Source organism: Microcaecilia unicolor, chromosome 4 (genome assembly GCF_901765095.1).
Source record: "Microcaecilia unicolor chromosome 4, aMicUni1.1, whole genome shotgun sequence".
Taxonomy (NCBI): Eukaryota; Metazoa; Chordata; class Amphibia; order Gymnophiona; family Siphonopidae; genus Microcaecilia; species Microcaecilia unicolor.
The window spans coordinates 67367952-67382449 of record NC_044034.1 but is presented as its reverse complement, the minus strand read 5'-3'; the positions used below and the strand labels follow the sequence as shown (position 1 = coordinate 67382449).

General features: G+C 40.7%; 1 protein-coding gene across 1 annotated transcript in view; it reads right to left on the bottom strand.

Annotated features, from left to right (window-relative positions):
• Positions 1-14498, bottom strand: part of TNFRSF19 (TNF receptor superfamily member 19) — a 98748-nt gene that overhangs the window by 47366 nt on the left and 36884 nt on the right. Inside the window, exons 4-5 of the mRNA XM_030200311.1 lie at positions 12335-12513; positions 4773-4858 (exon numbers count right to left, since the gene is read on the bottom strand). Coding sequence (XP_030056171.1) covers positions 4773-4858; positions 12335-12513 — 265 coding nt within the window. The remainder of the gene's footprint in view (positions 1-4772; positions 4859-12334; positions 12514-14498) is intronic.

Sequence of the window (14498 nt, the reverse complement as noted above, 5' to 3'; positions counted from 1 at the left end):
ACCATAGACCAAGGAAAGTGCAACTTTTACATAGCCGAGGTAAACTGCAGATTACAAAGACACTTTTTCCCAGATATACCTGCAGCTGATTTTCAAAATTAACTGAGTTGTTTATCTTTAAAAATTAACATGACAAAATATTTTGCACCTGACAAGGTGGAAGTGAAGATGAGCTTTAGGGCCCTCTTTACTAAAGGTGCATGCTGTCTTGCTCCCTTGCCTCCCCAACCAAACACACCCAGCTAGAAGGGTGCGCACAGTTTACGCTGAGAAGAGAAGGACAATTTTTCAGACAGGACAATATACTGGAGTAAATAGCTTTGAAAATTACCCTCTCAATTAGAATAATCCTTTGGTAAATCTGGCCTTTGAGTTATACATTAACTTAAAGGCTCAGTTTTGAAATCCTTACATTCATACTCTTCTCTTTATGTTTCTTAGATCTCTTGTCAAACAATCTGGGAAATTTAATCCACTAATGTTTAACATTTCACTATTTTAAATAAGGCCCTTTTACTAACCCCTATTGGGCTCATTTTTGAACGAAAAGGACTCCCATCTTTCAACATATATCGGAACATGGGCGTCCTTCTCACAGGGTCATCCAAATCGGTATAATCGAAAGCCAATTTTGGACGTCCCCACTGCTTTCCGTCGCAGGGACGGCCAAAGTTCAAGGGAGCGTATCTGAGGCATAGCAAAAGCGGGACATGGGCGTGCCTAACACTTGGATATCCTAGACCCATAATCGAAAGAAACAAGGACGTCCCTGACAGACGACTTTACCTGGTCGTGTTTTTCTTACGACCAAGGCACAAAAAGGTGCCCGAAATGACCAGATGACCACCAGAGAGAATCAGGGATGACCTCCCCTTACTCCCCCAGTGGTCACTAACCCACTCCCCACCCTAAAAAAATATCTTTCAAAATACTGATTACCAGCCTCTATGCCAGCCTCACTCATTTCCATCACAGCAGTATGCAGGTCCCTCGAGCAGTTTTAGTGGGTGCAGTGCACTTCAGGCAGGTGGACCCAGGCCCACCCCCCTCCTACCTGTTACATTTGTGGAGGAAACGGCGAGCCCCCAAAACCCACCACAAACCCACTGTACCCACATCTAGGTGCCCCCCCTTCACCCCTAAGGGCTATGGCAGTGTTGTACAGTTGGAGGTAGTGGGTTTTGGTGGGCTCAGCACTCAAGGTAAGGGAGCTATGTACCTGGGAGCAATTTATGAAGTCCACTGCAGTGCCCCCCTAGGGTGTCCGGTTGCTGTCCTGGCATGTCAGGGGGACCAGTGTACTACAAATGCTGGCTCCTCCCACAACCAAATGGCTTGAATTTGGTCATTTCTGAGATGGACGTCCTTGGTTTCGATTATCGCCGAAAATCAGAAATGACCAAGTCTAGGGACGACCAAATTTAAGGATTTGGATGTCTCTGATGGTATTTTCGAAAGATGGACGTACAACTTGTTTCGAAAATACGGGTTTCCACGCCCCTACATCGGGACGTTTTGCGAGGACGTTCATATCAAAACATGGACGTCCCTTTCGAAAATGCCCCTCCACATTTAATAAGCCGCACTAGCAATGCTGACACAGCCCATTCAAAGTGAATGGGCTGTGTCAGCATTAGCGCACCGCAGCCGCTAGCACAGTTTAGTGAACAAGGGGGTAAGTGTGGTAAAGTTTTGTACATTGCATGCATTAGAGGCAACAATTAACGTATGTTAAATGCATAATCTATGCACCAACCATTAGCGGCATTCCCAGCATGTTTCTACACAGTTATTGCACAGGATATAAGTAACCACAGTAGACATAGTAAAGAGATGTAAAGCATAACTATGCATGGAAAAAAAATCATTACTATATAAACTGAATAACACAGCTTGCGTGAACACCACAAGATGTATTATTCTTGGAAGAATATGCAAAGTAAAAGCTGGCATTATTGTTCTTGATCAGAAGCAGATACTCCCAAGCCACTACTTAAAGAGGACAGGCATGGATTTCCCCCTATCCCTGATAATACCCCAGCAGACATATGCCCCTCCTGAAGCCTCCCCCCATTACATATCACTCCCTGAAGAGCTTCCCTTTTGCCCCAGACACCTACCCTTCTCTTAAGTTCTCACCCAGGTGAAATTCTCTGGAGTCTAGTAGGATTGGGTCAGAATCAATCCCCAGATGCTACTGCCCCTGTTGGTACCTGGTTCAAAATAATGCCAGCCACTACTAGTGCTAGTCTTGCAACACTACTGCTAGAGGTCAAACTGCCAGCAACTTGACCCCTACTGGTAGTACTGAAAGACTATTGCTAGTAGTTGTCAGTGTCATTTAAAACCCAGCACCGGCAGGAACGACTGGGGATTATTCCTGCCTAACCCAACTAGACCAGCAGCGTCTTTAAATTTCAGTCAATACCACATAAACAGCCAATTTTATTTCTTTTTTGCGATCTAGGGGGAAAAAAAAGCTGTATATCAAAAATGGGCCAATGAAGCCTATTTCTCACATTCGTTTTCAAAATTCTTGCAGTTAATGAGCTACTTTACATGAATTTGCATTGCAGCAACTCATTAATGCCAAATTTAAATAAAGATTTGTGTAAAGCAAATTGCATGGACATTTACTGTTGCAAAGTGTACTTCTGTGAAGTGACTTCAAAGAAGTTCACTTTGAATGAAGAAAAATGCAAAATGCCAGCTTTTTGGCAGTTTTGCTTGTTTCTAGGTGGCTTGCATTTTGTGTGAAGTCAAATCATACTTACAAGCTCATTTTCAAAGCACTTAGCCTCCCAAAGTTCCATAGAAACCTATGGAACTTAGCCTCCCAAAGTGCTTTGAAAATATGCCTCTTAAGGACACAAGGCTTTAATTAAGGCATCTTTTTTCCTGAGATAAGACAAATAATAGATAACCTGTTAACTTTATTTAGAAGGTTTACAAAGGCAAAAGATAAAAACAAGAAAAAAGATTTAAGCAATTAAGATAATAATCAACTGCTACTTACCAGTTCTTAGAACTCCTAATCAAGGTCTTAATCCCTGGAGAAGGGTCTACCTCACCTGCTCTGATAACCTTATCCCCCCCTTAAACTATTAATTTATAATAACAATAATCTTTTATTCTTATGTTTTGAAGACCGATCCGGCAGCGGGGGAGAGTCAGCGCCGGCAGCGGGCAGGCAGGCAAGACTGGGAATCTTTCCTGCCTGCCCCAAAGAATTCGCTGGGCAACCTGGGTGGCTGGGGGGGGGGCAGGGGAGAGAGGAGAGTCGCTGGACATGGGTGGCTGGAGGGGGGCTGGAAGGGGGGCAGGGGAGAGAGGAGAGTCGCTGGACATGGGTGGCTGGAGGGGGGGCAAGGGGAGAGGAGGGTCGCTGGACATGGGTGGCTGGAGGGGGGCAGGGGAGAGAGGAGGGTCGTTGTACAGCGCTGCGTATGTTTAGTATAGCGCTTTAGAAATGATAAGTAGTAGTAGGTGTTGCGGTTATGATCAGCTGATGTCAGGAGAGACCTGTGACGTGCCGCGCATGCGCAGAACAGCTGCTCTCTTCTGCGCATTTGCGAGTGAGTCGGTCACCTCTCATTTATATAGTTAGATTCCACAGCAGTACTTAAACAAATAGAGCCACTGAATATACTTATAAAGTTAAGCACCAGGGCAAGTGCTTAATTTTAAATGGTGACTGCCCTGGCTGAAAATCAGGCCTATGATGTACAGTTATGTTTAGGTGATCATTTGCAAGATCTTAGGGGAAGGGTCTAGAGGCCTAAAAGTTAATTGTAGTAGTAGTAATTGAGGTGGAGGATGTAAGACTAAACACATGCCTAGGGAACTAATACCTTTGCACAGTCCCTGTTTTCCATCTCTCTGAATGCCACCAAGTCATTAACTTCCTGGCTCCAGCAATGGCAGCACTCATAGGCCCTGTCTTTTATACAGATGTTTGAAGGTGGCAAGCCCACTGGTAATATGAGTATGAGATGATGCCTTCTCTACATTCTATTCACGGTTTGTGGGGTAGGGTGCAACAATGGAATGCAAGATTCACAGGGAGTAATCTGAGGCTCTTAAGCAGAAGACGATAGGGAAGAGAAAGGGGATGAGTTAAGGGGTAGGGGACTGAAGAAGAAGAATGAATCCAGATTCACGAGGGTCAATGTGAAGAACATGGAGACTGATTACAATTTTGAGGAGGGGAAAGAGAAAGGGAAAGGGAGTGATTCCAGGTGCAGGAGTTGGGAGGGGTGGAAAATAAGTGACTCAAAATTTGTGTCTAGAAGGCGGTGGGTGGGGAAGTTCACATACCGTCTCTGATAGTACTAGTCTAATTTTGTAATATGCCTGCTAGCTGACAGTAAAAATTAAAAAAACCCCAAAAAGACCCCTATTAGATACTGTGAGTAATGGTTCCCCATTAACTCTTCTATACATTTCATGATTTTATAAACCTACATTGTGTCTCCTCTTCGTTTCAAGAACTGTACAATAAGGTGTACCAAAATTAAATGCCAAAAAAAAAAACAACTGAAAAAAAGGGGAATGCTTAAGCAACAGAATAAAAGATATGTTATTGGATGACTGGGTTATCAGATTTTTCTTTTAAAAGTATCTGATAAAGAACCACTCCACAGTTTCACTAAAAAGTATACTGTTGTTTCACAAATAATTATAAACTTCACAGCACTTGCAAAACAAGAATAGAAACAGATATAAAACGGCAACATTGAGCCACAACTTGTATCAACGTAAGGCGTACTCACAGTGAGGTTCATAGGTAGGAGGGGAGTCTCCACAAGGAACACACTCCATGTCTTGAAAGCCACCCAACTTTGTCTTTCGGTAAAATCTAAAGAATAAGAGAATCAATATTATACTGCTAAAGGCATCAATCAGTAAACAGACTAGTATAATACCTTAATAACAACCCTCCCACTAAGCTCATCAATTCTTACAAAAATTATTTTCCGTAGATTGTAATTGAGATAATCACAACCAATTGAAACATAAAAAATAACCAAATGATTATGCCTAATTTACTTTTATATTTAACTTGTACAAATCAATTGCATAACATTTAAACTGTCGTAAGTACCTTTTACTTTTTGTTTCTGTTTTCTTTCCCATTATAAAATATTGAGGACAAAAGATATGTTAAACCTAGTGGCATAGCCAGAAATGATTTTTTTGATGGGATCCAAGGTTAACCTGGGGGGACAATAGGCAAACAGGTCCAAACCATTCTAATTAACAAACAATGCCTTCAAGTGAATCTGACAATGGATTTCTATTTAAAATACTTAAAAGTCTATTTCAAGACTTACCAATGGTTTTGCCAGGGCAAGTGCCACCTCTTTTGTTGTCCCGTGCATACGATTACTGTGCTGGCCCCCCCACCCCCATCCCTTCCAATAAATTCCTAGCGAGCCCTTTACGAGCTTCTCTTTTCTCCCAACAATAACTTCACTAAAGTCTGGAAACCCTTTACACTTGTTGCAGTCTGGCGAGTAAAGCTGCTAGATTTCAACATGACTTTCCTTCACTGCTAATTTCCAGACATTCCCCCTCATTCTATAACTTGGTGCTTACATTACACACCAACCGCTGGATTCTATATATTGCGCCTAACGTTCCGTGCCAAAGTCCAAATGTATTCTATAACAATGCGTGTAACTTAATTGGCTTAACAAGCCAATCAGCATTTTTTACAGCACTTAACAAGCAATGACCATTAATTGGCAATAATTAAAATGTCCCTGCATAACTGACTAAGGATATTCTATAACGCACAGCGCCTAAATTATAATGCCTGGAGCCAAAAAGTGGGTGTTTCATGGACGTTCCAAAATTTACAGGTACTGTTATAGAATATGCCTCTCTGTGCCTAAATCTATGCGCCAGTATTTACACCACGTTTCCCTTGGTGTAAATGAATGCACATAGTTTTAAGCGCTGGGGTATTAACTAAGCATATTCTATATACCTCACCTAAATCTAGGCACCACTTGTAGAATACACTTAGGAGGAAATTTATTCCATGCCAATTTTAAGTCGCAATATATAGAATCCAGGCCAAAGTATGTGCGTAAGTAACAGAATACTAACACTTACATACATGACTGTTACAGTTATATGTGTAAGTGCTAGATAAGCGTTAAGCGGTACTCCATAAATTTAACACACAACTCACTTAATGCATAAAAAGCAAGATGGCATACACAGGGGGGAGGTACGTGGGCAGGGTAAGGCATGGCAATGTCCAAAATCTGCGCATGTAATTTACACACTAAAGTATCACATTTACATGTGTTAAGTGGATACACCTAAATGTAGGCACATGGACGCCAACTTATGCTAGTATTCTGTAACGGAATCTGCACGGCCAGATACCACTACAGAATTAATGCTTAGTGTCCTATGTCTAGGTTCCAAATTTGTAGCGCGCAGTTATAAAATTTATCCCCAAATGGGGGTCAATTCTAAGGAGGATGACAAAACGTAACACCAAGAATGTGTGTGTAAGTGACCAGAATACCGGTATATACACAGGTATGTGTGCATTTGCACTGTCAATATTCCAGCTACACGCTATTCTATAAAATCGCTCCTAATTGCGATGCACATTTTGAAAGTAGATATACACATGGGTGCAGTCTGTGTAAAGTGTAGGCAGGGCAAATCACTACATACAAATTATAGAATGCTATAATTTCCATGCATTTTGTAGTAACATAAGCATGAACATATACACAAGCTCTATGGCTCGTAAAGGGGATCGTCTACAAAAGTGCGATAGCGTTTTTTAGCACGTGCTAGAACTTCACGTGCGCTAAACACTAAGATGCCCATAGGAATATAATGGGCATCTTAGTGTATGCTAATTTTTAGCATGCCTTTGTAAAAGGGGCCCTAAGTGCTTGCGCCTAAAATATATGCTAAGCTAGTATTTTATGAAGAAAATAGGCACCTGTTTCCCTTTACAGAATAAGCTCCAAACAGGTACATCATGTTGATTACTTTCCCCCCTTAAATGACTTCAACTGGTAGAATATGAGGCTTTCTCCAACCAATAACCAATCACTATAGGCTTCTGCTCTTCAAGCCTACAGTGACTGTTTAGCTGTTTTCCATGGTGTCTGATGCCAGACTTTAAATATGAGTGACATGCTTTCTAACACTGTGAGAATCAAACAACCATGGAGCATTGTGAGGTGAAAGAGTATATTGAGGTTTTATATTTAAAAAATGTTTGAGCATGACAATGATTTCACTCTTCTGTTTTTGTTTTGATAGCTTTTTGTTCCACAAGCCTTGATGAAGGTCACGAAACTCTGGCCATGGTTGGCTGTGGAATAGAACCACTTCATTGAAGAGTCAGTAGGTTTATTGAAGGCTACTAGTTAAGTAAAAGCTCATGTTTTTGAATTGAAATGATTTACTATTAAACATTTTGGGGAGGTTTTTCAGCCTATGATGACGCTGTGAACTCCTAGATATCATGTGGCTTTTAGACTTAGTCAGTTGAGGTTTTTCCTTCCCCTTTTTTGTATAAAACTGAAGAAATTTAAAAAACTAAAAATGTTTAAAAAGTATAAAAATTTAATAAGTACAAAACTTACTGATATATACTCATTCGGAGAGGAATTCTATTGATACAAGAATGATATAATTATCCTCGGGAATCCCTAGTTGTAAAGTTGCAGTGAAGACACACCAGGTGCACCTGAAGCCAGCCAATGATGACAAACCGCCAGCCCCCTTCCCCTGCATTGACTGCAACCTGCACGAGGGGCAGCTCGAGAGTGTCTTGGATGCAACCAAGTTAAATAAAATGCAACATGCAAATCTCGATCATGCACGCAGCATGCTAGCTCCGCCTCAGTCAATTGATGAGTGAGTCCTCCTCCTCCTGCGCAAATGGTGACATCATGTGTGATGGGCAGGGAATACATGCTTGACAGGGAGAACTTAGTTTGGCTGGAGTTTGGGCAGGGAGAAGAAGCAGCCACAGTTCAATTTACCATGGTTGCAGGTGTTATTACCGCTCCCGCGGGGCAGTGAAAATAACCGCTGTTTGCACCCGTGGTAAAAATCTGGCAATCTTTAGTGTCCCCATGGTTTTACAGCAAATTACCATGTTTACCCACTCCCGTATCATTTTCTACTTCGACCTAATTAATCATAATGTTCTGCTTCAAGTTTTAGGTGAATTAGGGATAACAGGCACAGTGTTAAACTGGATGGAAAGTTTACTAAGAATAAGAACATATAAAGTTAAGATGTCTGGAATACTATTTGATCCATGGGCCATAACTTTCAGGGTGGCTCAGAGATCCCTACTTTCCCCCATTTTATTCCACGTTATGATGAGTTCCCTAGGAAATACATTAAAAGAGGAGGAAGTAGAGATATATATTTATGCGAATGATATCACTCTTTTGGTTACACTTCTGGAGTCAATGTCTGACATTGAAGAAACATTGTGTGGGGTTTAGTTGAGAACTGGGTATCCTGATATCTTCTGAAATTAAATAAAGAGAAAACTAAATTTGTGGTTGAGCTCTCTTACAGCTGTTATTACCATGCGATAACATCAAACTGAACGGAATGAGCTTCCCAAATCTTCTTTGAAGGGTCTAGGTATTATTATTGATCCAATGCTATCTTTTGTTTACAGTTTAATAGTTTGGTAATGAAATTTGTAGTGCTGAGGAAGCTCAGAAAGATTAAACACTTATTTGAACAGTTTACAATACTAGTTCAGGCTTTACAGCTAACACAATTTGACTACAGCAATGTTATTTATAATGGCTGCTCCAATTCTTTAATTAAAGAAATTACAAACATTACTGCATGATTACTTTATCCAGCAGCAAGATATGACAGGGCTACACTGTTGTTATATCAACCACACTGGCTTGCAATTAGACAATGAGCAATTTTTAAGCTATGTACTATGATTTTTAAATGTCTGTATAGTGAAGCTCCACGTTATATGGCCCTTTTATTACCTCCATTGTAGGCCAAAACAAGAGAGCCTTATGTATTTTCTTAATTTTCATTTTCCAGATCCGAGAGGAGTGAGATATGGAAAGATTTTTGAACAATCTCTGCCTTATCAGGTGACAAAAACCTGGAATGTTTTCCCAGATGTAATACATATGGCTGTGGACTGTGGTTTTAGCGAAAAAATCCCCCTTTTTTTTTTATTTCAAAGATATATATATATATTTTTTTTTTATTTGTTTTGACAGATAAACAGCACATTTATTTATTTTAGTTACAATAAGACAAGTAAACCTTACAACCAGAAAGGTAATGAAGAGCAAAGCAGCCAAATAAAAGGGCTCTTAACTTTGAGAGTTTGGAAACAAGATAGTGTTATGCATGGGTTTACATAATTTAATAACAAAAACTTTTGTGTACAAGTCCTCCACAGCAGTATTAAAGCATTCCCTCCTCTAAAGCAAAATATCCTTAATTTTACATGTCCGAAGTAAATTAAATAATGAAATGCACTGTATTCCAATAGCATGATAGGGATAAATACAGAGTACATGCCCAACATGAGTGTTTTAGGTTTTCATAAGATATTCCAAAATGTATACATTAGGCTAAATTTAATGGAAGAAAATGACTATTACAAGCTGAATAGAGTTTCATTTTTTTGTCCAAACAAAAAAAAAAAATTTTGCAAATATTTTACTGACATGGATTTCCATACTTTGGAAGGTTCAAGGGAAATCTTGCACTGTTTGCTTTTGAACAAAGCTATTTCAGCTTAATTTATAAGCTCTTACTCATTTCCGAGCTTTTGTGCTACTCTAGTGTAGACGGAGATTCAAAGATATTTTAAAGTAAAAATTTAGAATAATTTTGGTTTAAATAGTTTCTTATGACGTGTGAGAATTTTATGATTTGTAATTCCTAGTAACTAACCAGCTGCATTTAGTTATAACCTGCAATGAACTTTATAGTATCTAGCAGAATATAAATTAAATCTATCTACTTCTTCTGCATGTGAAGGCCTGTATATTATACTCATGTAAATAGTAACGTGGAGGGGAATAATCGAACGTTGCCGGCGAAATAGATCGCCGGTGATCTATTTTGGCGGTGGCGCAACAGCTGGCCGGAACCGTATTATCAAAAAGACGGCTGGCCATCTTTTGTTTACAATAATACAGTTTAGGCTGGCCAAATGCCTTGGATGTCGCTGGGTTGGAGATGGCCGGTTTTGTTTTTCAGCGATAATGGAAAAAAATGTCGGCCACCTCCAACCCGGTGACATCCAAGGCATTTGGTCGTGGGAGGAGCCAGCATTTGTAGTGCACTTACATGCCAGGACACCAACTGGGCACCCTAGGGGTCAGTGTGGTGGACTTCAGAAACAGGTCCCAAATGCATAGCTCCCTTACGGTGGGTGCTGAGCCCCCCCCCCCCAAACTCCCTACCTACAAATGTGCACCCACTAAAAGTGCTCCATGGACCTGCACACACTCAGGCCTCTAGGACTTGTTGCTGCTGTATAACCTTGGCAGGCACAGCAGTTGACACCTGAAGACTAATGTCTTTGAAAAAGTGCTTTATTTGAATAAGCACCTTTACTCACAGTTAACTGCAGATCAGAGGTTGTGCCCCACTGGCAAAGAGTCTCCCTGATACTGAGATTAGCAGTAGGTCCAAACTGGCAGAATGCTGTACAATGCCCTCTTTCAGCAACATTCAAGGTAATAACGTTTTCTAACGTGGGTAACACATGAAAGGGATCTAAAACTGGCTTACAAAAATGGCCACTACCTCATGGACTACCGGAAACAAAACAGGGCACACTTTGACCCAGTTAGAAGGAGGGAAAAGCACCATGGGAGTAGAGCCCAGTACCCTACACCCACCACAATGCATTGCTGATGTGACTCTGCAGGGCACCTAACAGAAAAGGTGTCACACTCACCCGAGAGCCACATTGCAACCATGGAAAGGCTGTCAGACGATACAACACATTCTGCTGTCATGGAGGTGGGTACGGGATTTGAGGCTGGCATACAGGCTGGCAAAAAAGGTTTTCATTTTAACTTTTGTAGTATGGGAGGGGGTTGGTGACCACTGGGGGGAGTAAGGGGAGGTCATCCCCAATTCCGTCCGGTGGTCATCTGGTCAGTTGGGGCACCTTTTTGAGACTTAGTCGTGAAAATAAAAGGACCAAGTAAACCCGGCCAAATGCCGCTTAACACCGCTTTTTTTTTTTCTATTATCGCCGAAAGCCGGCCATCTGGTAGCCACGCCCATGCCCGCCCATGCACCGCCTTCGCTGGCGACACGCCCCCTTGAACTTTCGCCGGCGAGGCGACGGGAAAGTGGCGATGCTGTTAAAAAGCCAGCTTTCGATTATACGCTTTTAGCCACTTTTGCGAAATCGCCGGCGATCTCCCGATTTGTGTCGGAAGATCGCCGGCAAAATGTTTCGATTATAAGCTGGATAGTAACATAGTGGATGACGGCAGACAAAGATCTGAACGGTCCATCCAGTCTGCCCAACAAGATAAACTCGTATGTGCTACTTTTTGTGTATACCTGAGAACTATGGTGAACTTTGGAGGGCTTTGCAGGAGGAAGAAGTGAGCTGAGTTGGGGATACAAACGAGCATGTATGAGGACACTCTTCCTTCTGTCCAATGTGGACCTTGCTGCCCCCTTGCCACACTGATCTTATATTCTACTTATATTAACTAGAGCAGGAAAATGATAGCTTTTATAAATGCCTGCTTCCTCCTCTGCTAATGCCTACCCACAGTAAAACACATGCTTCTACTACTACTACTACTAATAGCAATAATCATTTCTATAGTGCTACTAGACACACGCAGCACTGTACACATTATATGTAGGTACTTTCTCTGTCCCTAGAGGGATCACAATCTAAGTTTTTGTACCTGAAGCAATGTAGGGTTAAGTGACACCCAAGGTCACAAGGAGCTGCAGTGGGAATCAAACCCAAGTCACCAGGATCAAAGCCCATTGCACTAACCATTAGGCTACTCCTACACTCTGTGCTGGAAGCTTCATATAGTTTAGCAAGACCCCCTTGGTTAGGGCTATTTTATTTTTGAAATTGTGTATTGATACATTGATTAGAAAATTAATTATTGTAGCAATTCAGAGAATCTAAAATAACAGGAATGAAAAGGATTAAAATAAAAATAATTATAAATTTGCTCACTTGGAATTATTTTTTTTTTTAACAATTAGGTCATTGTGAAATATGGTAATATTAAGTGAACTACAAAGACTCTTTGAAGAGAAAATAAATCAATATGTGACTTACCCAGGCAAGCAATCCCCACATACAGCATTGTTGGTAGCTGAACAGTTGGCCTTCTGAAACCGGTTAACCAGAGCACAGTCCAGGCAAGCTTTACACTTCTGAAAGCCCCAATCCTCTTTGAATCTATTCAGCCTGCATGTCATGCACTCTGCATCCTCGCCATAACCAAAGCCACATTCCTATAGGGATTAATAGACAACAACCAGACATTCAAAAAAATGAAAGAATATATGAAAAGAGGCTGCTGGGATAAAATGAAGACATAGTGGAACCACAACTGTGAGTGGTTCTTTCTGGGGACAAAAGCAGTGCTTTTGGCAGGTTCAGATGTGTCTTCTATTGCTAATCATCTCTCTTACTTCTGTAAGCAACACTTACTCATCCACTTTATTTAAGAAACTGCTCAGCATTTGAATGATAAAAGGTTTCAAGAACTCCCACTGATACATTATTACTAGCTTATGGTGGAATTATTGAGCTGCCCGTTTTCTAATTAAACCAGACGTGAATGTTCAGTAGCTGGGAAAACTGAAGTATTGAGTCACTTATTTCTTTTACAAAGAAAGTACATACACATTGATATTGAAGGTTCAGGGCTACACTGAACAAAGTTAATTGCTAAAGAGTGCACTGCACTTTAAGAGCTTTGAAACCCATCTATCAAGTACTATACAGCTCTAGTTAATCACTAACAAGGTATTACATGAAGGATGCTTGTCCACTATGGATCATTTTTAACAAACTTAATTAGATTTAACTGAACCTAAAGATTTCCAGTAGAATTTGAGGTCTCAAATTTGGTTTGAATGCAATCAGGAATAAATTTAGTTGAAACTAAATGCTATGAACATGCCAGTCATGTGGTATGTCGGATTATTGTAGCCCATACCGGCAGACAGTAAATAGTTCCAGCCCCACTTTTGGCACATTTATAAATAGAAATTACTGTATGTATTTCTATAATGTAGGTTCACAGTGCATATGGGATATGGACACAAAAAACGCCAGTGTAAACAAATTCTGCTTTGCTTTGTGCATCAAATATATTCTCCACTTTTACGTCTGGAGCCTTATTTGCGACCCCTGAAGCAGGTGGCTGTGTCCATTGAAACACAGCCCATGTCAGGTCTTTGTGGCTGGTGCTTTCAATAAAGAATTTTCTTTGATTCATCCACACAGCTGGTCGTCATTTGTGTCATCATCTTTGTTGTACTGACGTAGAGGCTTTTTCCTGTTTGTGCTTTTGACTTTGCAAAATAAAAACTGCATAAAAGTCCTAATCTAGCAATAGCTATGCCTGCCTGGTACGAAGGTGGCAGACTTCATATGTCTTCTAGATAAGACTTTAGGCAAGTGCTGTGATGAAGTCAGCTGCCTTGATACATGTGGGTACCAATAACGTAGGAAAGTGTGGGAGGGAGGTTCTGAAGTCAAATTAAGCCTTTTAGGAAGAAAGCTGAAATCTCTGAAATGCTCCCCATTCTATGAAAAGGACCCAAAAGACAGGCAGAGCTCCACAGATTCAATGTGTGGATGAGACAATGGTACTGGGACGAGAGATTTATAACTGGGTGACATTCTGGGAAAGATGAGCTCCACCTTAAACCAGGATGGAACTAGGCTGCTGACATCAACATTTAAAAAGGAGATTAAACTCGAACCTGGGGGAAAGCAATCTATCAAAGTAAACGGTTTGAAAAAAAACGTATTTTGAAGGATATCTTCAAAACAGGAAAGATGGGCATAGTGATACTAGTTTAGTTTATTAATTTATTTATTTATATTCCACATAATTATTAGGTGGATTACAAAATACATAATCGTAAAATAAAACACACACACACACAAACAAAAATTAAAACAAATACAGCCACACTCTCTTGTTTCTGCTACACAATAATTAGTCTCTTCAGTCAACTATAAAATAAGTTCAGTTCTTCAAATCGTAAATGCTTCCGCAAATAAATATGTTTTCAGCAACTTTTTAAATTTACTTGTATTCCCTACTGTCCAAGGGAGTTGTTTACTAAAGCTTAGCTTGAGTTATCTGCAGTAGGGCCCATAGGAATAAACTGGGCCCTGCTGCAGATAACTCAAGCTAAGCTTTAGTAAACTAGGGGGCTAATCTGCTCCGGCAATGAATTCCACAATCTTGGCCCCACTA